Genomic DNA, 18676 nt, shown 5'->3' with positions numbered 1-18676 from the left:
CAAGGGAAAGGAAACAGAGAGAAGCACAGAATAGAGGAAAGGCGACAAGGTAGCTGATGGCATTGACTGAGTGCCTGCATCACACCAATTCTCATTGATCCCACTGGCCAAAACGTTCTCTCTCATTTAGGTCACTTTGAGTTGGTTCTGTGTCTGAGAACAGAAATAGTCCTTGCTACTCATCTTTGATTTCTCTTGGCCCTCCCTCAATTTCTCTTGTAGACATGGTGGAGTTGGGTCAGACTCTGTCTTCATGGGTCTCGGACTCAGGACACACACCTTTCCAACCCCCCTCTTCAGACACTTTGACTCCAAGAGCCCCAGAGCTCCCCCAGTCAGGTGGCTCTGGCTGTCTTCATCTGTTGCTAGTGGCCCACCACCAAGGAAACTTGTCTGTTCAGTGCTAAATCTCCCAGCTCAGGCAGATGAGACTCTGAACTGCAGAGGAACAGCAGGGAAAGTGTCACCCTGGACCGGGAGGAGGAGAGTGGGGCCAGTTGCTCCACCTCCACCCAGCAGTCTAGAGCATCAGAGCCACGCCCTCCTGGCCAGATTGGAGAGGGCTCATGAGACTGCACATGGTTCCCCTGGGTGTGTCCAAGGCCAGCCAAGTGGATGTTCCTCGTGCCCACAGCCTGGATCAGCCAGGGGCATCTGAACTCCACCTCAGGGAGGCTGTGGGCAACTCTTACATTCTCATTCACTCTCTTCCAAATGGCCAGTAGAGAGCATCTGCTCCAATTTTCCCAGTGGTTTACAGAGACAGACAGCTCCACCTTCCCTCACCACACCTATCTCACCTACTGCTCTCCCTCCAGACATCAGAGAATCATGCATTCTGTGATTCTAGACCTGGAGCAAGAAAAAGATGGTGGTCTCCACACCCTCCCTTGCCCCACACAGCATCACCTGCATCAGCAACAGACAGCCCCTAGGGAACTGGATGATGGTGGGACCCACACTCTCATAGCTCCAATGGGAAGGAAAGATGATCACAACCCCTTTAGAAAATGGACCATGGCACTTAGAATCCGCATGGAGCAGGGGAACTGAAAGTAGCCCGTGCCAAGCGTGTTGAGCACTCCATGAAAACTGTCCTCCATGTGGTGCCAAGTCACGGGGACTCCCAGGTCCTCCAATCTCTTCTTGTACAGCAGTGATTCATCCCGAAGAAGGTCAAACTCACAGCTCACTATGCAAGCTTCTGGGAGTCGAGACACTACTTCATCTTCTGCAATCAGAGGCGTGTTCATCAAATCCAGACTGTGGTATGTCTCCAGGTAAGCATCCTCATTATGGGGCACATGGGGTACTTCCCGGTAGCCCCTCTTCTTAAATCTCTCTGGGATGTTTTCCGGGCCCAGCCACTTTCTGTACTTCTCCCACACTTCTGCAGGCAAGTGGGCACCTTTCATGACCACACTTTCCCAAGAGGGGTGGACGTCCATGTAATAACAAAAAGAGCGGAAGGCAAAATTCCAGCTGAGCAGTGGGACGTTTGCATTCTGCTGGTAGGATGGGAGTTGGAAATTCACCATTTGGAGAGCAGGATAGACCAGGAGCTGAGCTCGGATCTTGGGGAGATCAGACCTGTCCATAAGTTTTTGACACATTACCACAGCCATCCCCCCTCCAACACTGTCACTACAGACTACAACCCGGGCTGGGTCCACCCCATACACATCCAGGGTCTTCAGGAAGTGGATGCTGGCCATGAGGCAGTCTCTCATCGGTGTCGGAAACCTATGCTGGGGTGCCTTGCGGTATCTGAAAAGGAATCAAGGAACATGGTCTACACACATCACCCTGGCAGAGCCCAAGATGCCTGTGTCTCACATTCTTGAGCCCAAATTTCTTCCATTAGCTTCTCTTTCTGAAGCCTGAGCAGGTAGAGTTAAGGTCTAGGGCTTAAAAGAACTGATGGAAGTAAAGTCCTCAGTGCCTGGCACATGGCCTCAGGAGGGGGCAGCTGCTGTGTCTACTGCCTCAATGCCAATTTGGGGGACAGGCTGTGATCACCAGAACCCTGTCATCCACCTATTATTGGTCAAGAACTTAGCCGGCAGCAGCAGAAGCCACATCCTTCTAAACCTCCCTGATGGTGCTGCCCTGACTCACACCTGTTCCATACTTTTTGGATTATTTGATTAGCAAGCCCTGGGTGGTCTGGGTTTAGATTGTAAATACTGCTGCTATTCTCAGAGGTTGTGCCCTCCCCTCTAGGAGACTAAAATACCACCAAATGTGCCCTGACTCGATGGCTCAGTTGCTTGGAAGTCATCCTGCAAAGCAAAAGGTAGCCAGTTTGACTCCCAGTCAGGCTACATGTCTGAGTTGTGGGTTCAGGCCCTGGTCAGGGCATATATGACAGGCCACTGATGGATGTATTTCTCTCACACAGACGATTCTCTCCCTTTCTTCATCTCTCCCTTCCCTGAGCTCTAAAAATAAATACATAAATAACATCCAACATATGTATATTTTTTAAGTACTACTAAGGGCCAGAAGACAACACATGGGTCACCACAAGATCAGCCACCCTACTCGATCCCAGGGTTTCCCACTCACTTGGCTATCCGGCAGGTGTGCCAGCCTGGCATTGCCAGAACTATCCATTTTTCAAAAGAGTCCAGAAATCTGGGTTTTTGCAAAAACTTTACCATTTCAAATGCTGCATTCTAAAAAGTGGGGTTTTGGCTGCCAGGTAACTGACTTCATTGGAGCATCATCCTGGTCGGGGAGCTCATGGGAGACACCACATCAGTGTTTCTCTCTCACATCAATGTTTCTCTCTCACATAGATGATTTTCTCATCTCTCCCTTCCTCTTCTCTAAAATCAATAAAACATGTCACCAAGTGAGAAAAAACGGAAACATGCTTTGGGGTCCACAAGGCTTCTGCCACCCATTTCCATCCGATGTTCCATATTCTTAGCTACGTGGGATGCCATGCTGAACTCCTATCCCTGTCTACTTTGGAGTCACAAGATAACGTTCTTGAAGATATCTGCTGGTATAGTCGACTGATGAACATTTACTTCAGCACAGCCAGAATAAGACGTGTAGGGCCAAAAACTGAATCAAGATTTCCAACCAGCCAAATAAATGGTTTGGGGCCAAGAACTGTAAAGTGAGGCCCTTCTCTGGTCTCTTGCCTCATCCAGGAATAACTTCTGTATTTTTTACTCTAATCTACAGGCTGCAAGACAGGAAAGCTGGGAAATGTAGCCTCACCAAGATGCTGGTGACTGATATTTCTTCCCGGTATGTGCACTTAAACAGACCTGAAGGAAAAGCGCGATCAGCAGGAGCCACCCTCCCCCAGTGTGACCATGTGTCAGGCAGAGGGCAAGGCCACTCCACTGCAGTGACTGCTCCTCATATATATATGTCCAGGTATCCTGATGTGGAGGCCCAAGGAGGGGCCGCCAGGTCTCTCCTGCTCCATGTCCGCCAGCCCTCTTTGCCTCTCCAGGCCACTGAGTGACTCCCCCAGATCAATTAGGACAGACAGTGGCTCCTCCATGTTTTCTCACTTCCTTAGATGCATCTGACCAGGGCGGCCCTCCCTCCTGACACCACTTGGAAATGACGTGACGACAGTGTTTGCAGTTGTGCTGGTGCCGACACAGGGCACCATGGGCATGTAGTGGAAGGAGGGGCTAAGTGTGCAGACTGTGCAGGGCTGTTCTGCCCAACAAAGAACATCCCACCCACAAGTGCTGTGCTGTGAAGCTCAGCAACTGATCTGCTTAACTGAGCCCACTCCCCAGCCAGCTTCCAAATGATGCCAGGCATACAATGCCCCATCGAAACATGCTCATGGGCTGCCCACAAGGAGTGCTCATGCTCTGCCTCTGTGTCTCTCCCCTTTCCTTCCTCTCCTCCTTGCTGGCTGCCCTGCTCCCCCTGTGCCTCTGACTCCTTGCCAGCCCAAGTTCCCAACTACCACCACATCACGCCAGGACTTAGCCTGGCTTCCCTGCCCTCTCCACCCTCCCCTTTACTCACCCAACAGCTACAACCACCGAGTCACTCTCTTTGGACAAACGACAGCATATCTCATGGTGGGTTTCTAGAAAAGAAAAGGTTTTCAAATTGACTAGGAAGGCTTAGTGGGCTTCCTTTGCCTATCACTGGCTGTCCCTTTTCTCTGTCAACTGCCACAGACAGAGTTCTCGGGTGGTGACTATTGGTTCACAGCATCTGAGAAGCGTTTGGCCATACAGTTCAGCGGTTCCATGTGTGAACTCAGATTCAGACCCAAGTTCGAATCTCTACATTGCCTCCTCTTCACCTGAGCTGAAGTAGTATGGGGAACATCCCTTCTCTCCCTGAGGCTTGATTTTCTCATCTGTGAAATGGGAATAATGGTGATCATGGGGCAGGACAATGAGATAATGCACGTAAGGGGCTTCCCCCATGCCTGCCAGGTAAATACTCACATCAGTGAATACTCATTGATAAACATTGCTGTTATAGTCATTTATTATGCAGACCATACCCTAGACAGGGTTGCATCAAACTCCCTATTCTCAAAGGCTTCCACCATTGATCCTGGCATTCCACAGACTAGAAAGCACTGCAAAGACATTTTCCCCCCAATTCCTGCAGCTGGGGGTGGGGAATGAAGAAACTAAAACGATCTCAATGGTGAGTTTTCTTCTCTCATTAATTTTTCTCAAATCTTTGGTCCTCCTGTGTGTTTATACCAGGTTTGTCTCTAAGCAATACCTGATGTGAAACCAAATGATGTGTTTTAGGTATTTTCATTTTGAAAACATCCTTATTTTCAACTCAGTAGTCACACAACATTGTGAAGATACTAAATGCCACTGATCCGTGCACTTTCAAATGGTGAATTTCATGTTCCATGAATTTCATACATATTGACAGGTATCTCCAGCTTTTTGAAAGTGTGTGTAGGGCTGCTTTGCTTTTACTGAACACTTACATATGTACCTGTTTTAGGCTAACCAAGGAAGTCCAAAGAGCATCTTCACTTTTATCAAAAAGAGAAGATGAAGAAGAACAAGAACACTGAAAAAGAAGAGGAAGAGGAAGAAGAATGTGAAAAGGGAAAATAGCCTTCAGGGTTTGTTCAGGAGGGAGCCCTTATAGAAGCAGTGCCCCACCCCCCCGCACCAGCCCTGGCAGGACAAAACAGGGAGTCCCAATCTGCCTCCCAACACACCTCCCGAAATCACCTGCAGCATCCAGCCCCAGAGCCCTGATCTGGGTCTCCGAGCATCTGGGCTTTATCCTGGCTTATTTAGAGCTTCCATTAGCAAGGCGTCTCCTATGATAATAGCTTCTTAGCTTTACAGCACTTCGGCTTAGGAAAGGTGTATAGAGACACCTATTCGCACACTGTGAGCAAAACCTGCACAGACGTCTGCACAGATGCACACAGATAGTCCATACACACCTGCTTACTTCCAGAATGAGATCAGAACCTGCCACATCTTGGCCACCTGAGCAACCTGGGACCCGCTAAGGGCCCTGGTGTTCCCTGGTCATAATGGCAGCTTTTAGATGCCTGGAAAATGACAGAAGTGACTGCACCCACCCTGCTCTGAGGCTGTCACACCACGGGCCAGGTGAGAGGGAAGGACTCTTACTCAGGCTCCCTATGATGGCCCCACCGCCATGGAAGTACAGGACGCCCCGCCGGGGAGTGCAGGAGAACACCTTGGGCTGGTACACCTTCACCGGGATAGTGCCAAAGCAGAGGTCCTTCACCACCAGGTCTGGGTCCTGCTTGACTGGTGGTAGGTCATGTATGAATGAGACAAATTGGGGCATAGAGCAGATTCCCAGTTTCTCAAGAATCGTCCCCTGTTGGTGAGAGAAGAGGAAATGCAATGGGAAGGATTTCAGCATGCCCCTGCTTTCTGCCATGGGTGCCTTCTGCAGATGGCTGAACCCATCCCACCTGCAGGAAATCCCAGGCCCCCCTGCCCCAGCACCAGCGGGGTCAAACCCCTCTCCCCAACCCACCACCCCTAGCCCTACACCCGGTTTCTGGCCACCCCTGAAGGACCCTGTGCCTGGAATGACCTCCAACACATCTTTGTAGAAAAAAACAAATCAACACATTGGAATAAGTGATGTTTATGGAGAGCTTACTCTGTGTCAGGCCCTGAAACGCACACTCAACTCACTGCCTCCCCACAAATACCAGGAATTGAGGACTGTTATTTCCCCCCATTTTCTCGATGAGGAAACTGAGTCACTATGTTTGTGAAACCACAGTGCAGACTATGAATGTCAAGGTCAGGAAGAGTACAGGAGCCAATCATCAGCTCCTGGAACTCTGACCTGGGTGGGAAGGACCCTTCTTCTCCGGGGTTCCTCTCCATGGAGCAGGAGAACAGGCATTTGCAATCACTTGTGGTTACATAAGAGGCCAAAAACCATATTTTCTCTGTGCCATTTCTGCCAGTCCTCTTAGCGACACAGTAAATCCTAATTGCCAACCTTGGCGTGATCCTCACCACCACCCATTCACAGGGGTTTCATGAAATCGCACCCACCAAGAACAACAGGTAGAATGTGACTACTGACAGAAACAGCTTCCATCCCTCCAAACCAACGAATATCTACGTAAAGTCACGTTCTGCAGTTTTGCTCATAGTACTACTTCATGGACTCGTGAGCGTGTCTCTCAGTTTTGGCATTGGCCAGTATGTAGAAATGGGGACCCAAAGATTCAGAATAATTCCTTCCTGTCTTCATGGCTTCCCTACCTGGCAAGTTTTGTGAATGAGGGAAATCAGGAGGTGGGCCAAGGAGGGAGGCAGCTTTTTTTTTTTTTTTTTAAATAGAAATCATACTTTGAAGTTTGTGGCTACCAGCCCATTCAGCTTGAGAAACCTGACAAGAGTTTGAGGATCACAAGCTACCTTATAGGAATTATTCAGGTTTGACAATGCTGCCGTGATATTAGTGTTCATTCAACTAGAAGCTTCTGGTATGTTCTCCCCACTCTCCCCTTAACCCTCGCCATGAGGGAACAGAGAAAACACACAGCTCACCCCGGTCACAAGCAGCTGGAAGAGGCAGTACCAAACACGCAGTCTCACAGGGTGGTCGATGGCTGCAGGGATGTCCGTAGTGAAGAAGTGGCTGCAGAAGACCCACAGCCCCACCCCCACGGAGAACACACAGGCTGCCCCGAGGAGGATCAGCAGAAGGACCCCCATGGCGCTCTTTCCACCACACAGAGGGCCTCAAAAAAGCTGGGCTCAGCTCACCACACTTAGCACAGGCTTTTGAGCCGGCAGAACCCTGACACTTATATCACAACCAGCCTTCCCCACCTCCTCATCTGCCAAGGAATGGGCCCAGCCCAGGTGAGTCACACACATGATTCTAACAGGCCCACAGACAGGAGAAAGGGGCCCCTGCAATCTGACCCAGCCTTGACAAAGTCACCTGGGGGATCAAAACACAATCCCTCCCCTGCCCTCTCATGCCCTATTCCACTGTGACCACACTTGTTATTCCTGAGTCTCCTGAGGAGAACCCAGGGCATTTGCATTTACTGTGGCCTGTGCAACATCTTCCCTTGAAGGCAGCTGAGCTCAACCTCTCCCCTACTGCTGGGCTCTGCTGACATGACACCTTCTGAATGAGGCCATCCCTGGTAACCTTATTTAAATTGTAACTCCCTGCCCACATTCAAATGCCAACCCCCACTGTCTAGTCACACACATACCTGCTTACATTGTCTTTGTGGCTTTTTCTTCACTTGACATAACGCCTACTTCATTTGTTTGTTAATTTTTTACAGTATAAACCCTCACTGGAGATAGGAATTTTATTTTCTTCTTTGCTTTATCCCCTGGGGCAAGATCGGGGTTTGATACTTAGCAGGTGCTTAGCATATGTCTACTGAATGTCAAAATGAATGAATAACACTGTCCTTTTCATTATAAAGTAGGAAAAAAATGAGCTCACCATCTTTCCAGGTCAGGCCAGAGATTGCTGTCAGTGTTCGACATCCTCCCTCATAATGTCAAAGTCCCAGGTCCACAGTAGTGATGAGGACATCTCTCCTACCCCCCACTCCCAGGTCAGAACCTTTGGTCTCACACGGGAGGATGTTACCCTCCTGCAGCCATCTGGCAATGTCTGGAGACATTTTTGGTTGTCACAGTGGTGAGGCAGGGGAGCTGGCACTGGCGTCTCCAGGGTAGGTGTCAGGGATGTTCCTAAGCATCCCACAATGCACAGACAGCCCCTACAACAGGCAGGTATCTGCTTTGGCATGTCAACACTGCTCAGGGTGAAAAACCCTGAGTTAGTGAGACCTGGGATTGAATCCTGCCTCTGCCAAATGGCAGCGGTCTGGACATGAGCAAGTTACTTGCACTCTTTTGGCCGGTTCGTGTGGCTCAGTTGGTTGCAGCATCCTCCTGGAACCCAAAGGTTGCGGGTTCTGAATCCATGTCCCTTCCCCACCCACTCACCAGTGCTGGCACACTTCTCTAACCAAAGGTAAAGGAGTCTGAGTCTCCTCTTTGTCCCAGAGGATTTGTTTTCTAACTTAGACCACACTTTGCCTATGACTTTCATAAGAAAAACTTGTGTTTTCGTGGGACATGTAGACCTAAGTAACATTGACTTTTATGTGTGTCCTGGTCCAGAGATTCTAGCCAAGGGCAGGGAACTGTCCAAGAATAGGCTCCTCCCACCCCTTACCCTCATCTTCCTCTTCCTGTAGCATCGGATCAGCCCAAGAACACCTGATCTCCTCTTGGTCAACACTCTACTGCCATGGTTGTAAGTGGTGCCCACACGCATGGCACCCTCAGCTCTAAGTCACTCTAGGGTTTCAGATTCAAGTAACCAAGTACCCTCATGACCTGCCCTGTTCTGTCCCATTTTTCTCCCCTCTCCGCATTGCACTGCCATGGATTCTGCCAGAATCCCTGCAGTTCTCCATCACTCTTCTCTTCCTGGCCCTCCCTAAGCTGTTGGGTCCTGGCTAGATCCCAATCACATCCATATTCATCTTAGTAAGTATTCTCAGTCCTTCCCTTCCAATCAATTTAGAATTTGCAATGGTGTTTGTGTGGTTTTCCTGATTGTTTCCTGTCTCCCCAAGGAAATCGCCATTCCAGCGAGGAGCCATGGTGCTTCCCTCACTGGGGCATCCTGGGTGTCCAGCACACACTGTAGGTGCTCAATGAATAATCCCTCCTGGAGGAATGCATGGTGTCACGTGACCTGGGGAAACAGGTGCCATGGAAAATGCGTCCTCTCCCTGTTTGGTGGTTTTGTGTAGGGGCTGGTGGAAGTGAGAGAGGGTGAGATTGCAAAAACCCTGAAATCAGCACCCATGAAATCTGAGTGAAGTTTCTGTCTGGAAACCCTCTTTGACTCAAATCTCTTCAGATTCTGCATTCTCTGCATTCTCCCTCTCCTCTGTTAACTCAGGTCCCAAAAGGGCCTTGACTGCTGGGTAGGGAGAGTTCCAGAACCTGAAACACCATCACTTCCATTTCTATGGATGAGTCAAAGGAGGCTGAAATTTTATTGTTTTGTTTAGATTTATTATATTTTGTTGATTATGCTGTTACAGTTGTCCTGATTGTTTCCCTTTGCCACCCTCCACTCAGCACCTCCCACTCCCTCAGGCCATCCCCTGTCTTTGTTCCTGTCCATGGGTCATGCTTGCAAGTTCCCTGGCTACTCCCTTTCCTATACAGTACTTTATATCCCCATGGCTATTTTGTAACTACCTATTTGTATTTTTAATCTCCTCACCTTTTACCCATTCTCCCACAACCCCCTCACATCTCTTTATCTTTTCCTTTTGGCATTTTAATTATGATTTCTCTTGGGGTGCAAAGGAGACTGTGTTTCATGAAGTGTTGTCCACATTCAATGGCAGACAGAGCTGGGATTCAAATCCAATAAAATTCAATATGACTCCAAGGCCAAGTTCATCGGTTCCCAACAACACACCACAATCCACATACCACAAAGCTTGTAGCAACCACCAACGAGAGGACCTTCCCCTCGACCCACTCACATTTTCATGACTTCCCATCACGTGGATACTGAAAATACCTGGAAAGGCCTTCTTGTGAGACAAATTGGGTGAAAATTCTCACTCATTGTAAAGGTATAAACACACAAGCTTCTTCTTTAAGAAATTCAATTCCTCTGAAAAAGAAAAGCAGGATGAATGAAACTCACAGTAAGTGTTGGGTGTGGGTGAAAGGAAGCTGGTCCCACGAGGCTCAGAGAAAACACACGGCACAGGGAGTGTTAAGCACACACTGTCAGTAAACGGGGCTTAGAGACACAGGAAGAAATGGCATCAAGTGTTCCAAATAGACAGTGAGCAAGACAGTAACAGCAGGACATATTGAAAATAGAGTGTATAAACAGAATGTTGAAGGGAGAGAAAGATCAAGTGGTAAGTCACGAGAATGCCATGTCTGCACTGACAGCCACATCATCCTAAAGTGGTCACCCATTGGTGACACCCAATGTGGCCCCACTCTGGTCACTCATGTCCTTCCCAAAGAATGCAGATAAAACTTGCCTTTAGTCTGCAAATGAAGCAAGGAGCTAGTGCTGAGCCCAAGTGTGCCTGCTCTTGAGTCTCACCAATGAACTAAGTATTTATGTTGGTTTCGGGCCCCCTCCAACTGTTTGAACCCCTCTGGTCCTTTTAGCTACTCCAGCAGAGGGGAAGGTGGATATGGCAGAGAGAGAGGATCTGTGAATATTGCATTACCCAGGGAGGAGCAGGTATGACTTTTCCATACCCCCTCCCCACTAGCACTTTATCAGTGTGGGCTGACTCACCCATCTGTTTCCCCTTGCTTCCTGCTATGTCCTAAGTGAACTTAAACCTGTGACTAGAATATCTGAGTTTGGCCTATGGGCCTGTTCAGTGACCTCCAGAATTCCTTGCCTAGAAGTACGTGGGGCTATTCCTGCATCAGGAGAATTTCCCAGAGCACACATGGATGATGGTGAACAAAACTGTGAACTAGAAACTTGACCCTTGCCTTCTCTGTTAGGCTTGTTTGCTGCCCCACATTCCCCTGGGTTCTCTGTGCACAAATCGTCTCCTTCCTCCATAGTTGGGCATTCCAGAGTGGCAGCTCCATTTTACATCACCACTGGCAACGGATGAGTGACCCGTTTTCTCCGGATCCTTGTCAACACTTGATATTGTCACTGTGTTCCATTTCATCCAACCTGATGGGAGTGGAGGGATATTTCATTATGATTCCTATGTGTTTCAGATCATGTAATAGCTATAACTAGATAACATAAGTGGTGCATAAACTGTATAGCACATGTCAACCCAGCAGGACACAAGAAAATAATTCCATTATTACATTAATATTTCTGCAGCAAACCCATGAACCTTTATGTAAGTGAAGTAAATAAGGGCAATAAGTATCCTCATTCCGATTTAAACCTGAACACACCAACAAGTAAGCTCAAGTCAGATGTGGCTGCCAAACAAATTATGAAAACAATTCTCAGTTTCCCTAGCTGTCTGGATATTGGGATTGAAGATAAAGAACTTTGGGTGTGTTGATAGGACAGATAGACTGGGAGATGATACTGTTTGTCCATTCACTTACCTCCCCCATGATTAATACTTGTTGAGTAACTACTATATACCAGCAGAGGGAGTGCTTCCTCTCTGAAGCTGGGTGAGGGAGGCAAATACCCTGCCCCCTCCAGGATAGGGGATGATACTTCACTGGGGTTGGGGGGTCACCAGCTTGGGCTGGAACAGCAGAACAGCCAGGTACTGCTTAGGGTCCTCGATCCTCACACTGTCATGTACAGAATAGACAGATCAGGGCATGGAGTAAGTCCTCAACTTCTCAATTGTACGCCCCTGCTTGAAAGGGAGAAGCAGAGGGAGAGAGACAAGCTCGCTGGTTCTAGGATGAAGCAATTCTTTCCCCCCGAGCTGGTACTGTGCAGACTTGCTGCCTGGGTCAAGTGGGGACTCCCCTCTGGCCAGTGATTACAGAAGCTGCCAAAGGTTCTGAGAATTAAGGTGAGTGTGAAGAAGAAGGAAAGAAGGAAGATCCCTCCTTATCAGACAGAATTTCCTCTCGGCCTCTGTACAAAGCCGGGAATCCTGATCTTATGCTGACTCTGAACTCATTCCTGATTGTCTAGCACCTCAGTTCCAAGGTACTTTGGTATCTTCCTTTCCTCTTTATCCATTCATTTAACACACGTTTGTGGAAGGATATGAGTTTCTAGGCCCGGGACCCCATGATCTACCTGACGACTTTCATGGGCCCCAGGCACATTTGCCTTCCTCCACACATAGTCCCTAGCAAAGCCGAGTGGCTGGCCCAGCATTTGCCCTTGACTTTCGCCCTTTGTAGCACAGGCTTTGAAGCTGGAAAGGCCTGTATTCAACTCCCACTTCTGCCTGACACTGTACATTTTCATTGCAGTTCTTCTTCAATAAAGGGAAGGATTAAATGTAACTTGAGGAGTTTGTAGGTAGATTCAATGATTACGTATAGAAATCAGCATAGAATGCACTCTGCAGAGACTAGCTGCCCTTCCTGTGATTTCTTGAGCATCAGCCATGTGCTTGGCGGGAATTCAGCATGTCATTCTCTAAATGTGACAAATACAATGCTTGGGGATACAAGGCCACAGGTAACCCTAGGGTTATGGTAACCTGAAACGGGAAAAGGTGTGATTAGCACCTGGTGGCCGGAAACATCCCCCAGAAATTCGAGTAGGGGCAATGGACTCTAGTTGGCAGACATATACCTGTGGGCCCTCCCTGTGGCTTCAAGACAACACCAAAGGCCTTGGGATGTCCTCAAGGCTCTATGTGACCCCCACCCCACAGCACTCCCTGACGTCATTCCCGCCCTGTCCCCTGCTTACTCTGTCCTAGCCACGCCAGCCACCTGGCTGTTCCCCAAACACCCTGCCTTCTGGACCACTCTTCGTCCAGCACTCTCCTGCCTCACCACCCCTCATCAACGTCCTCCCAGGCCATGTCTTCCCATCTCCTACCTGCCTTTTCTTCTCCACACACCCTGCCACCTAGCACACTGTCTAATCGAGGGGGCTGCTGAGTGCGTTCACTGGTTGTCCCTGTCCCCCCTCTAGCAGGTAAGCTCTAGGCGAGGCCTTTGTCCTTCCCCTTCACCACAGTATTCCCAGAGCCTCAGACAGGGCCAGGATAGAGTGTGGCTTCAGTATGTGTTTCTCAAACAAAAAATAACTCTACTGCTCTACATTTATAACCTGGGCGCTCCATGAGGGCTGAATGCCGTGCTGGCTCAGGGGATGTCCCTCTTTGTATTTCTTCCCAAGTACTGCCCAATGGCCTTTCACTTGCTTGTTTTCTTTTTCAGGGTGCTCTGAGGACAGGGAATTTCCAGCACCTTGTCCCAGGACTGGGCTGGCCAGGCCTCAGCCTCCCTGGCACTTGTTTCCGGGTCACTCATCCCCCAGTGCCCTCCATTCAGCAGGATGCTCTGCCGAACACAGGTGCCCAAAAAGGCTGATCAGATGCAAGGCTGATTAGTGGATCTAAGTAAACAAGTGGCCATCACTGGCATGCAACCAAGGGTCCAAATGCAGATTCCAAACAGCCAGAGAGTAAACAGCAGAATGGAACCAACTCCATCTTGGGTGTTATCAACGTCAGGAATGAAAAAACCAACAGGGAGCCCATTTTGTACGTGAGAGCACCAAGGTCCAGAGAGGTTAAAACACGTGTTCTGAGTCACCCAGCTGGCCGCAGGCGGATTTCAGCCTCAGCTGGTGGCCGATTTGGCAACCTATTTTATCAGCTGCCTCAACTTTTAAGTCACCGTTTGAACATGGGAATTACAAATGTATCTTCACTTTCCGTAGCTGGGTTGGCATCCCTTCTCTCTTTGAAGGGAAGTTCTTGCCCATTTTTCCCTTGCCACAGCTACTATGAGAAACCACCCACTGCCCAGACCAAGGTCAGGCAGTCAACTTACTGCAGTTAGAGTGTGCACACCATTTACCCCATTTCATTTTATTTTATTTCTGCAATGAACCTTCCAGGTGGGTGTTATCCCCACCTCCTGACATTTTTGTTTTCTGCTGAAAAAAACTAAGAACTCAAGGGCATCTCGTCGATACGGAACCTAAACCCAGGTGGTTGGCCTGACCCCAAAACAAAAGCCACATGGCTTCCTTCTATTACCCCGGTTTCTCAGCCTGGGCGCCATCCACACTTGGGGCTGGATAGCTCTCTTGTGGAGGCCATCCTGTGTACTGCAGCATGTTCAGTAACATCCCTGCTCCCTACCCACTAGATGCCAGTAGCACCTTCCCTGTAGTAATGGCCAAATAAGTCACCAGACATTGCCAAATGCCTCCTAGGACCAAGGTCACAGCCCCCACCTCCCGTTGAGAACCACTGCTCCACGTCATGGCCCCTCTGACCCTAATGCACAGGATGTGTCTTAACATGGACCCACCACGTGGCAACCTCCTAAGGACACACATCCTACTTTGCCTCCCTTTGCTACTACAAAGAGGCACAGGTTGCTTGGTGCGTGAATGCAGCCAGAATGCCTAGATCAAATCCTGGCTCTGCGCCTGCCTGATAGCTGTTGACTTAGGATGAGTTGCTTAGACTACCAAAGAGGGAAGATAATAACCGTACAAGACGACTATAGGGAATTGGAAGATGCCGCCCCAAACTATGGCACTTTGCATAACAATGACTATGAGCTGAAGACCATTGAAAAACAGACACCCAGTGAAGCTCTCTGCTCTACCCCCATTTGCCTAAATGTAGGGCATCAATTTCCCTTCATAAAGACATCTCCTTCCCCTCTCTCTCACCAGGAAGGGCAGAACGAGACAACTCTAGACTCTCTTCACCTAAAGGTGTCATGGAACAAACCTCATTAAAACAATCCTAATCTTCCATCTGCTCTCTCCATATATTTATCTTCCCACAGTTTTTGTCCCTAAAAGCCTAAAAGCCTTTTCCTTTTTCTTGTCACTTCTCTGCAAATTTGTTGTTCTTTGTCAACTGACATATAAGCTCTCAGGCCTAACCTCTTCTTTCTAGAAAGAAGGTTTTCACTTCTCCCTAGAAAGCTCCCTGTGCCATATAAAAATACTATTTTCAAGTGATATTTCTATGCCTTTTCTCCTGTTTATGTCTTTTGTCCATTTAATTTCCAGGGCCCAGAAGCAGAAACTAAGGAGTAGAGAAAGGGTTTTTTCCTCCTCTGCGTCACAAGGGACAAACTTCTCACTGACGTCAAGACTCGCCTGGGAGACAGTAAACCCTGATGCTGTGTTTCCTGACTGTGGATTCTAACCACGCAAGACGGACAGGCAACCACCAGCTCCAAGCTCTACCCCAGCCCACTGGACTCTCCCCTCTCCCGCTGAAGGCTCTTTCCTGGCCCACGAGCACTGTGTTTTAACCGAGCATGAACTCACAGGCTCATTCTGCCCCACCCAAGCAGGACCACCACCTACTACAATTTCTAACATATAAAACCCCCAATTCTTTCCCACCAGCATACTCCATGTGGTTTCTCACTGTGGACCACCCCCTTGCCTGACCAGTAAAGACATCCAGACTTCACTTTGATGGTCACGGTACTGGCCATTGCCTTTCCTTCAGCAAGTCCTCAGCACAGTGCCTGGCACATGGTGAGTGTTCAGGAAACATTAGCTGGTGCTGTTATGACCCCTTGGGAGCCCCATGCACATGCTCTCCCTAGTTTTCTCTTATCTGACCTGAGGTTCTAACTCCCTTAGCGGGACGGAGCCATCAGAAAGCCATCTTCACTCATGGTTTTGTTGGCAGGAAGATGCGCTGCTGAAGTCAGCCCTTCACTGGGGGGCTGATGGGAGGATGGACCCGGGCAGGGACGAAAGGTTCACCCAGGACCCACACACTGACCCCTGGCCCCAGATGCACCAGGAAGAGAGGAGGGCTTGCTGTAAGGTGACCCCAGTGCTCTTCTTCTTTGACAGCGAGCAAAGGAAAACTGTCACCTGGAAAACACTTAATGTAACCCTCAACCCTGCAGACTTCATGATGCGTGAGGTGGCTCAGGGCGTATCTGTCCGCAGTAGGCAAAGGCTTTGGTACATTGAAACCACCCCTTTATAAAGGGTCAGACCTCTTCCCTGGGACACCCTGTCACTGTAGGTGGGGAGCCCTGGCACGTGGCCCCAGGACACAGACTGCAGAGGGGAGCATTTGTGGTCAAAAACCCAAACCCAGGCCAAGCTCCACGGATTGCAAAACTTGTCCCAGATGCCTTGTGCTCTTGCCTCAGTTGTAAAACCAGTGGTAAGAGAGCTGGCCCATGGGCCAAGTTCAGCCTGGATGAGAAGGATAAAACTCCTAGGTGAAAGGCATTCCCCCCACCCCATTCTCTTCCCTCCTGTCTCTATTTGTTGGCCTGACCTTCTCAGGTTAAGAAATCTGCTTCATAAATACTCTTTCTTTGCATTAACCATGTTTTCTTTGTTTGTTTGTTGGTGTTTGTGTGTGTTCTGATGCTTTGACATCTGGGGTCCTGCTGACCCAGGAGGCACTGTCCCCGCCTGTGTTAGTCAATGCCTGGACAGAGAGAGCCAACAGCACACCTGTAAGCATGGTTTCCAAAGGCAAACAGGCTGACCCAGAGCCCACACCTCCAAACACCCCCTCTATCCATCTGTCCTGCTCTGAGCCACTACCCCCTGCCCTCATCACCCAGGGCCAGATGCCAAACCACTAGGGACAGCACCTCAGCACCTCTGTCCCGAGCCATGAATTCACCCAGACTGTGCACCCTACCTCATCTGTTCCTTGCATGGAGAGCATCTCCCCTGACTGACTCTGGTGTTTCCCATGCGGACTGGTAGCCACGTACCAGGCGGAGATCTGTGGCTTCTCTCTCAGGTTCCAAACCTAAATCAGCTCACAGATCTGGAGCCCCTGGACTGAAGAGGAGACCAGGCCCCCTGCAGGAAGGCATCTGCATTTGCTCTCCAGGTTATGCTGCCCTTCCTACTGCAAGTCCTCCCTGAAGGGATCTGTTGCCACTGCCCACAGGGACTCCCTGCACACCGGTCGGGCTGCCTAGAGTGTGGTGGGTTTTGTAATTTATTCGTGCATTTAAAAAACTTTCTTAATTGCACTTGACAGACAATATTCTATTAGTTTCAGGCATACAACACAGTGATGACACATTTATATGGCTTGCAAGTGATCGCCCTGAGAAGTCAGCCCCCACCTGACACCGTGCAGTTATGCCGATATTATTGACTATATTCCCTAAGCTATTCTTCCCATCCCATGACTGTTTCTCTAACTGCAGTTTGTATATCTCAACCCTTCCCCTTTCTCACCCACCCTTCCAAACCCCTCCCATCAGGCAACCATCCAAATGTTCTCTGTATCTATAAGTTTCTTTCTCTTTGGTTTAAACATTCATTTTGTTTTCAGGTTTTACGTAGAAGTGAAATCAAGCGATATTTGTCTTTCCCTGTCTAACTTACTTCACTTAACATAATGCCCTCTAGGTCTACCCATGTTGTCGCAAAAGGCAATATTTCATTTTCTTTATATGGCTCAGTAATAATTTCTGTTGTATGCATGTACCACATCTTCTTCATCCATTTTTTTCTCAGTGAACACTTAGGTTGCTTCCATACCTCACCTATTGTAAATAACATTGCCAAGAACATAGGGGCGCAGGTGTATTGCTGAGTTATTCTTGGATTTCCTCAGATAAATACCCGAAGTTGGGTTTCCTGGGTAATATGGCAGATCTATGTTCAATTTTCTGAAGAACCTCCATAGTGTTCCCCACAGTGGCTGCCCCAACTAAAAACCCCAACAGTGCATAAGGGTTCCCTTTTCTCCACATCTTTGCTGATAATTGTTTGTTGATTTGTAGTCTGCCTGCTATGAATAGACCCCAAGTTACCCAGTGGATTCCAGTCTATGCCAAGTTTTAGCACAACATTCACCTGAAAGCGGGTTAAAGACATTCAAGGGGTCTGTGTGCAGTAAACTTGTATCTTGGTCTAGAAAGGCCACTAGCCTACCAGGAACAGAGTCTCCTGAAGACCAGGCAGGGCCAGCATTGGAACCTGTGTCAGGCTAATAAAGGAATCTTTATTCCTAAACAGCTGATGTTCAGCTTGCCCAGGGGTCCTTGACATCTCCTGCCACTTCCATGCACCTTCACTCAGGATGCAGTTTGGCTTCTGTAGTAGAGTGAGTGTTGGCACCCACCCACTAGAGTAAGTGTTGATGTGAGGGAAGTAGTCCCACCCTCCGCCAACATCAGTTCAAGGGCCAGGGAGAGCTGACCCCACCTTCCACTCCAGGGATGGCATGGGACTTACATCTGGTCAGTCGGATCATTCCATTCCCTTGGTGGTGGCACCTGGCTCCACCATTCAGAAAGCCCCTCAGAGAGCCATAGAGTTGTAATGCAATTTCTGCTGGGACCACTGAGAATGAGGCAAATCCATAGTAATGACCCTGGGACAATGTAAGTATGGAGGTGGTCAGGGCCGCCCTGTGCACAAGGGAAAGGAAACAGAGAGAAGCACAGAATAGAGGAAAGATGACAAGGTAGCTGATGGCATTGTCTGAGTGCCTGCATCACACCAGTTCTCATTGATCCCACTG

The 18676-nt window shown here is 49.0% G+C and overlaps 1 protein-coding gene across 1 annotated transcript; it reads right to left on the bottom strand.

The window, feature by feature from the left end:
- Positions 1–992: 992 nt before the first annotated feature.
- Positions 993–7205, bottom strand: LOC128780616 (arylacetamide deacetylase-like 3). Its single transcript, XM_053921958.1, has 4 exons — positions 7038–7205; positions 5622–5838; positions 4012–4075; positions 993–1767 (listed from the first exon to the last, which is right to left on the bottom strand). Exons 1-4 carry the CDS (start codon positions 7203–7205, stop codon positions 993–995), a joined length of 1224 nt encoding a protein of 407 aa, XP_053777933.1.
- Between the last annotated feature and the right edge of the window lie 11471 nt (positions 7206–18676).

This window comes from Desmodus rotundus, chromosome 3 (genome assembly GCF_022682495.2).
Source record: "Desmodus rotundus isolate HL8 chromosome 3, HLdesRot8A.1, whole genome shotgun sequence".
Lineage (NCBI taxonomy): Eukaryota > Metazoa > Chordata > Mammalia > Chiroptera > Phyllostomidae > Desmodus > Desmodus rotundus.
The sequence above is the reverse complement of the archived record's forward strand: the minus strand, read 5'-3'. Positions and strand labels throughout refer to the sequence as shown.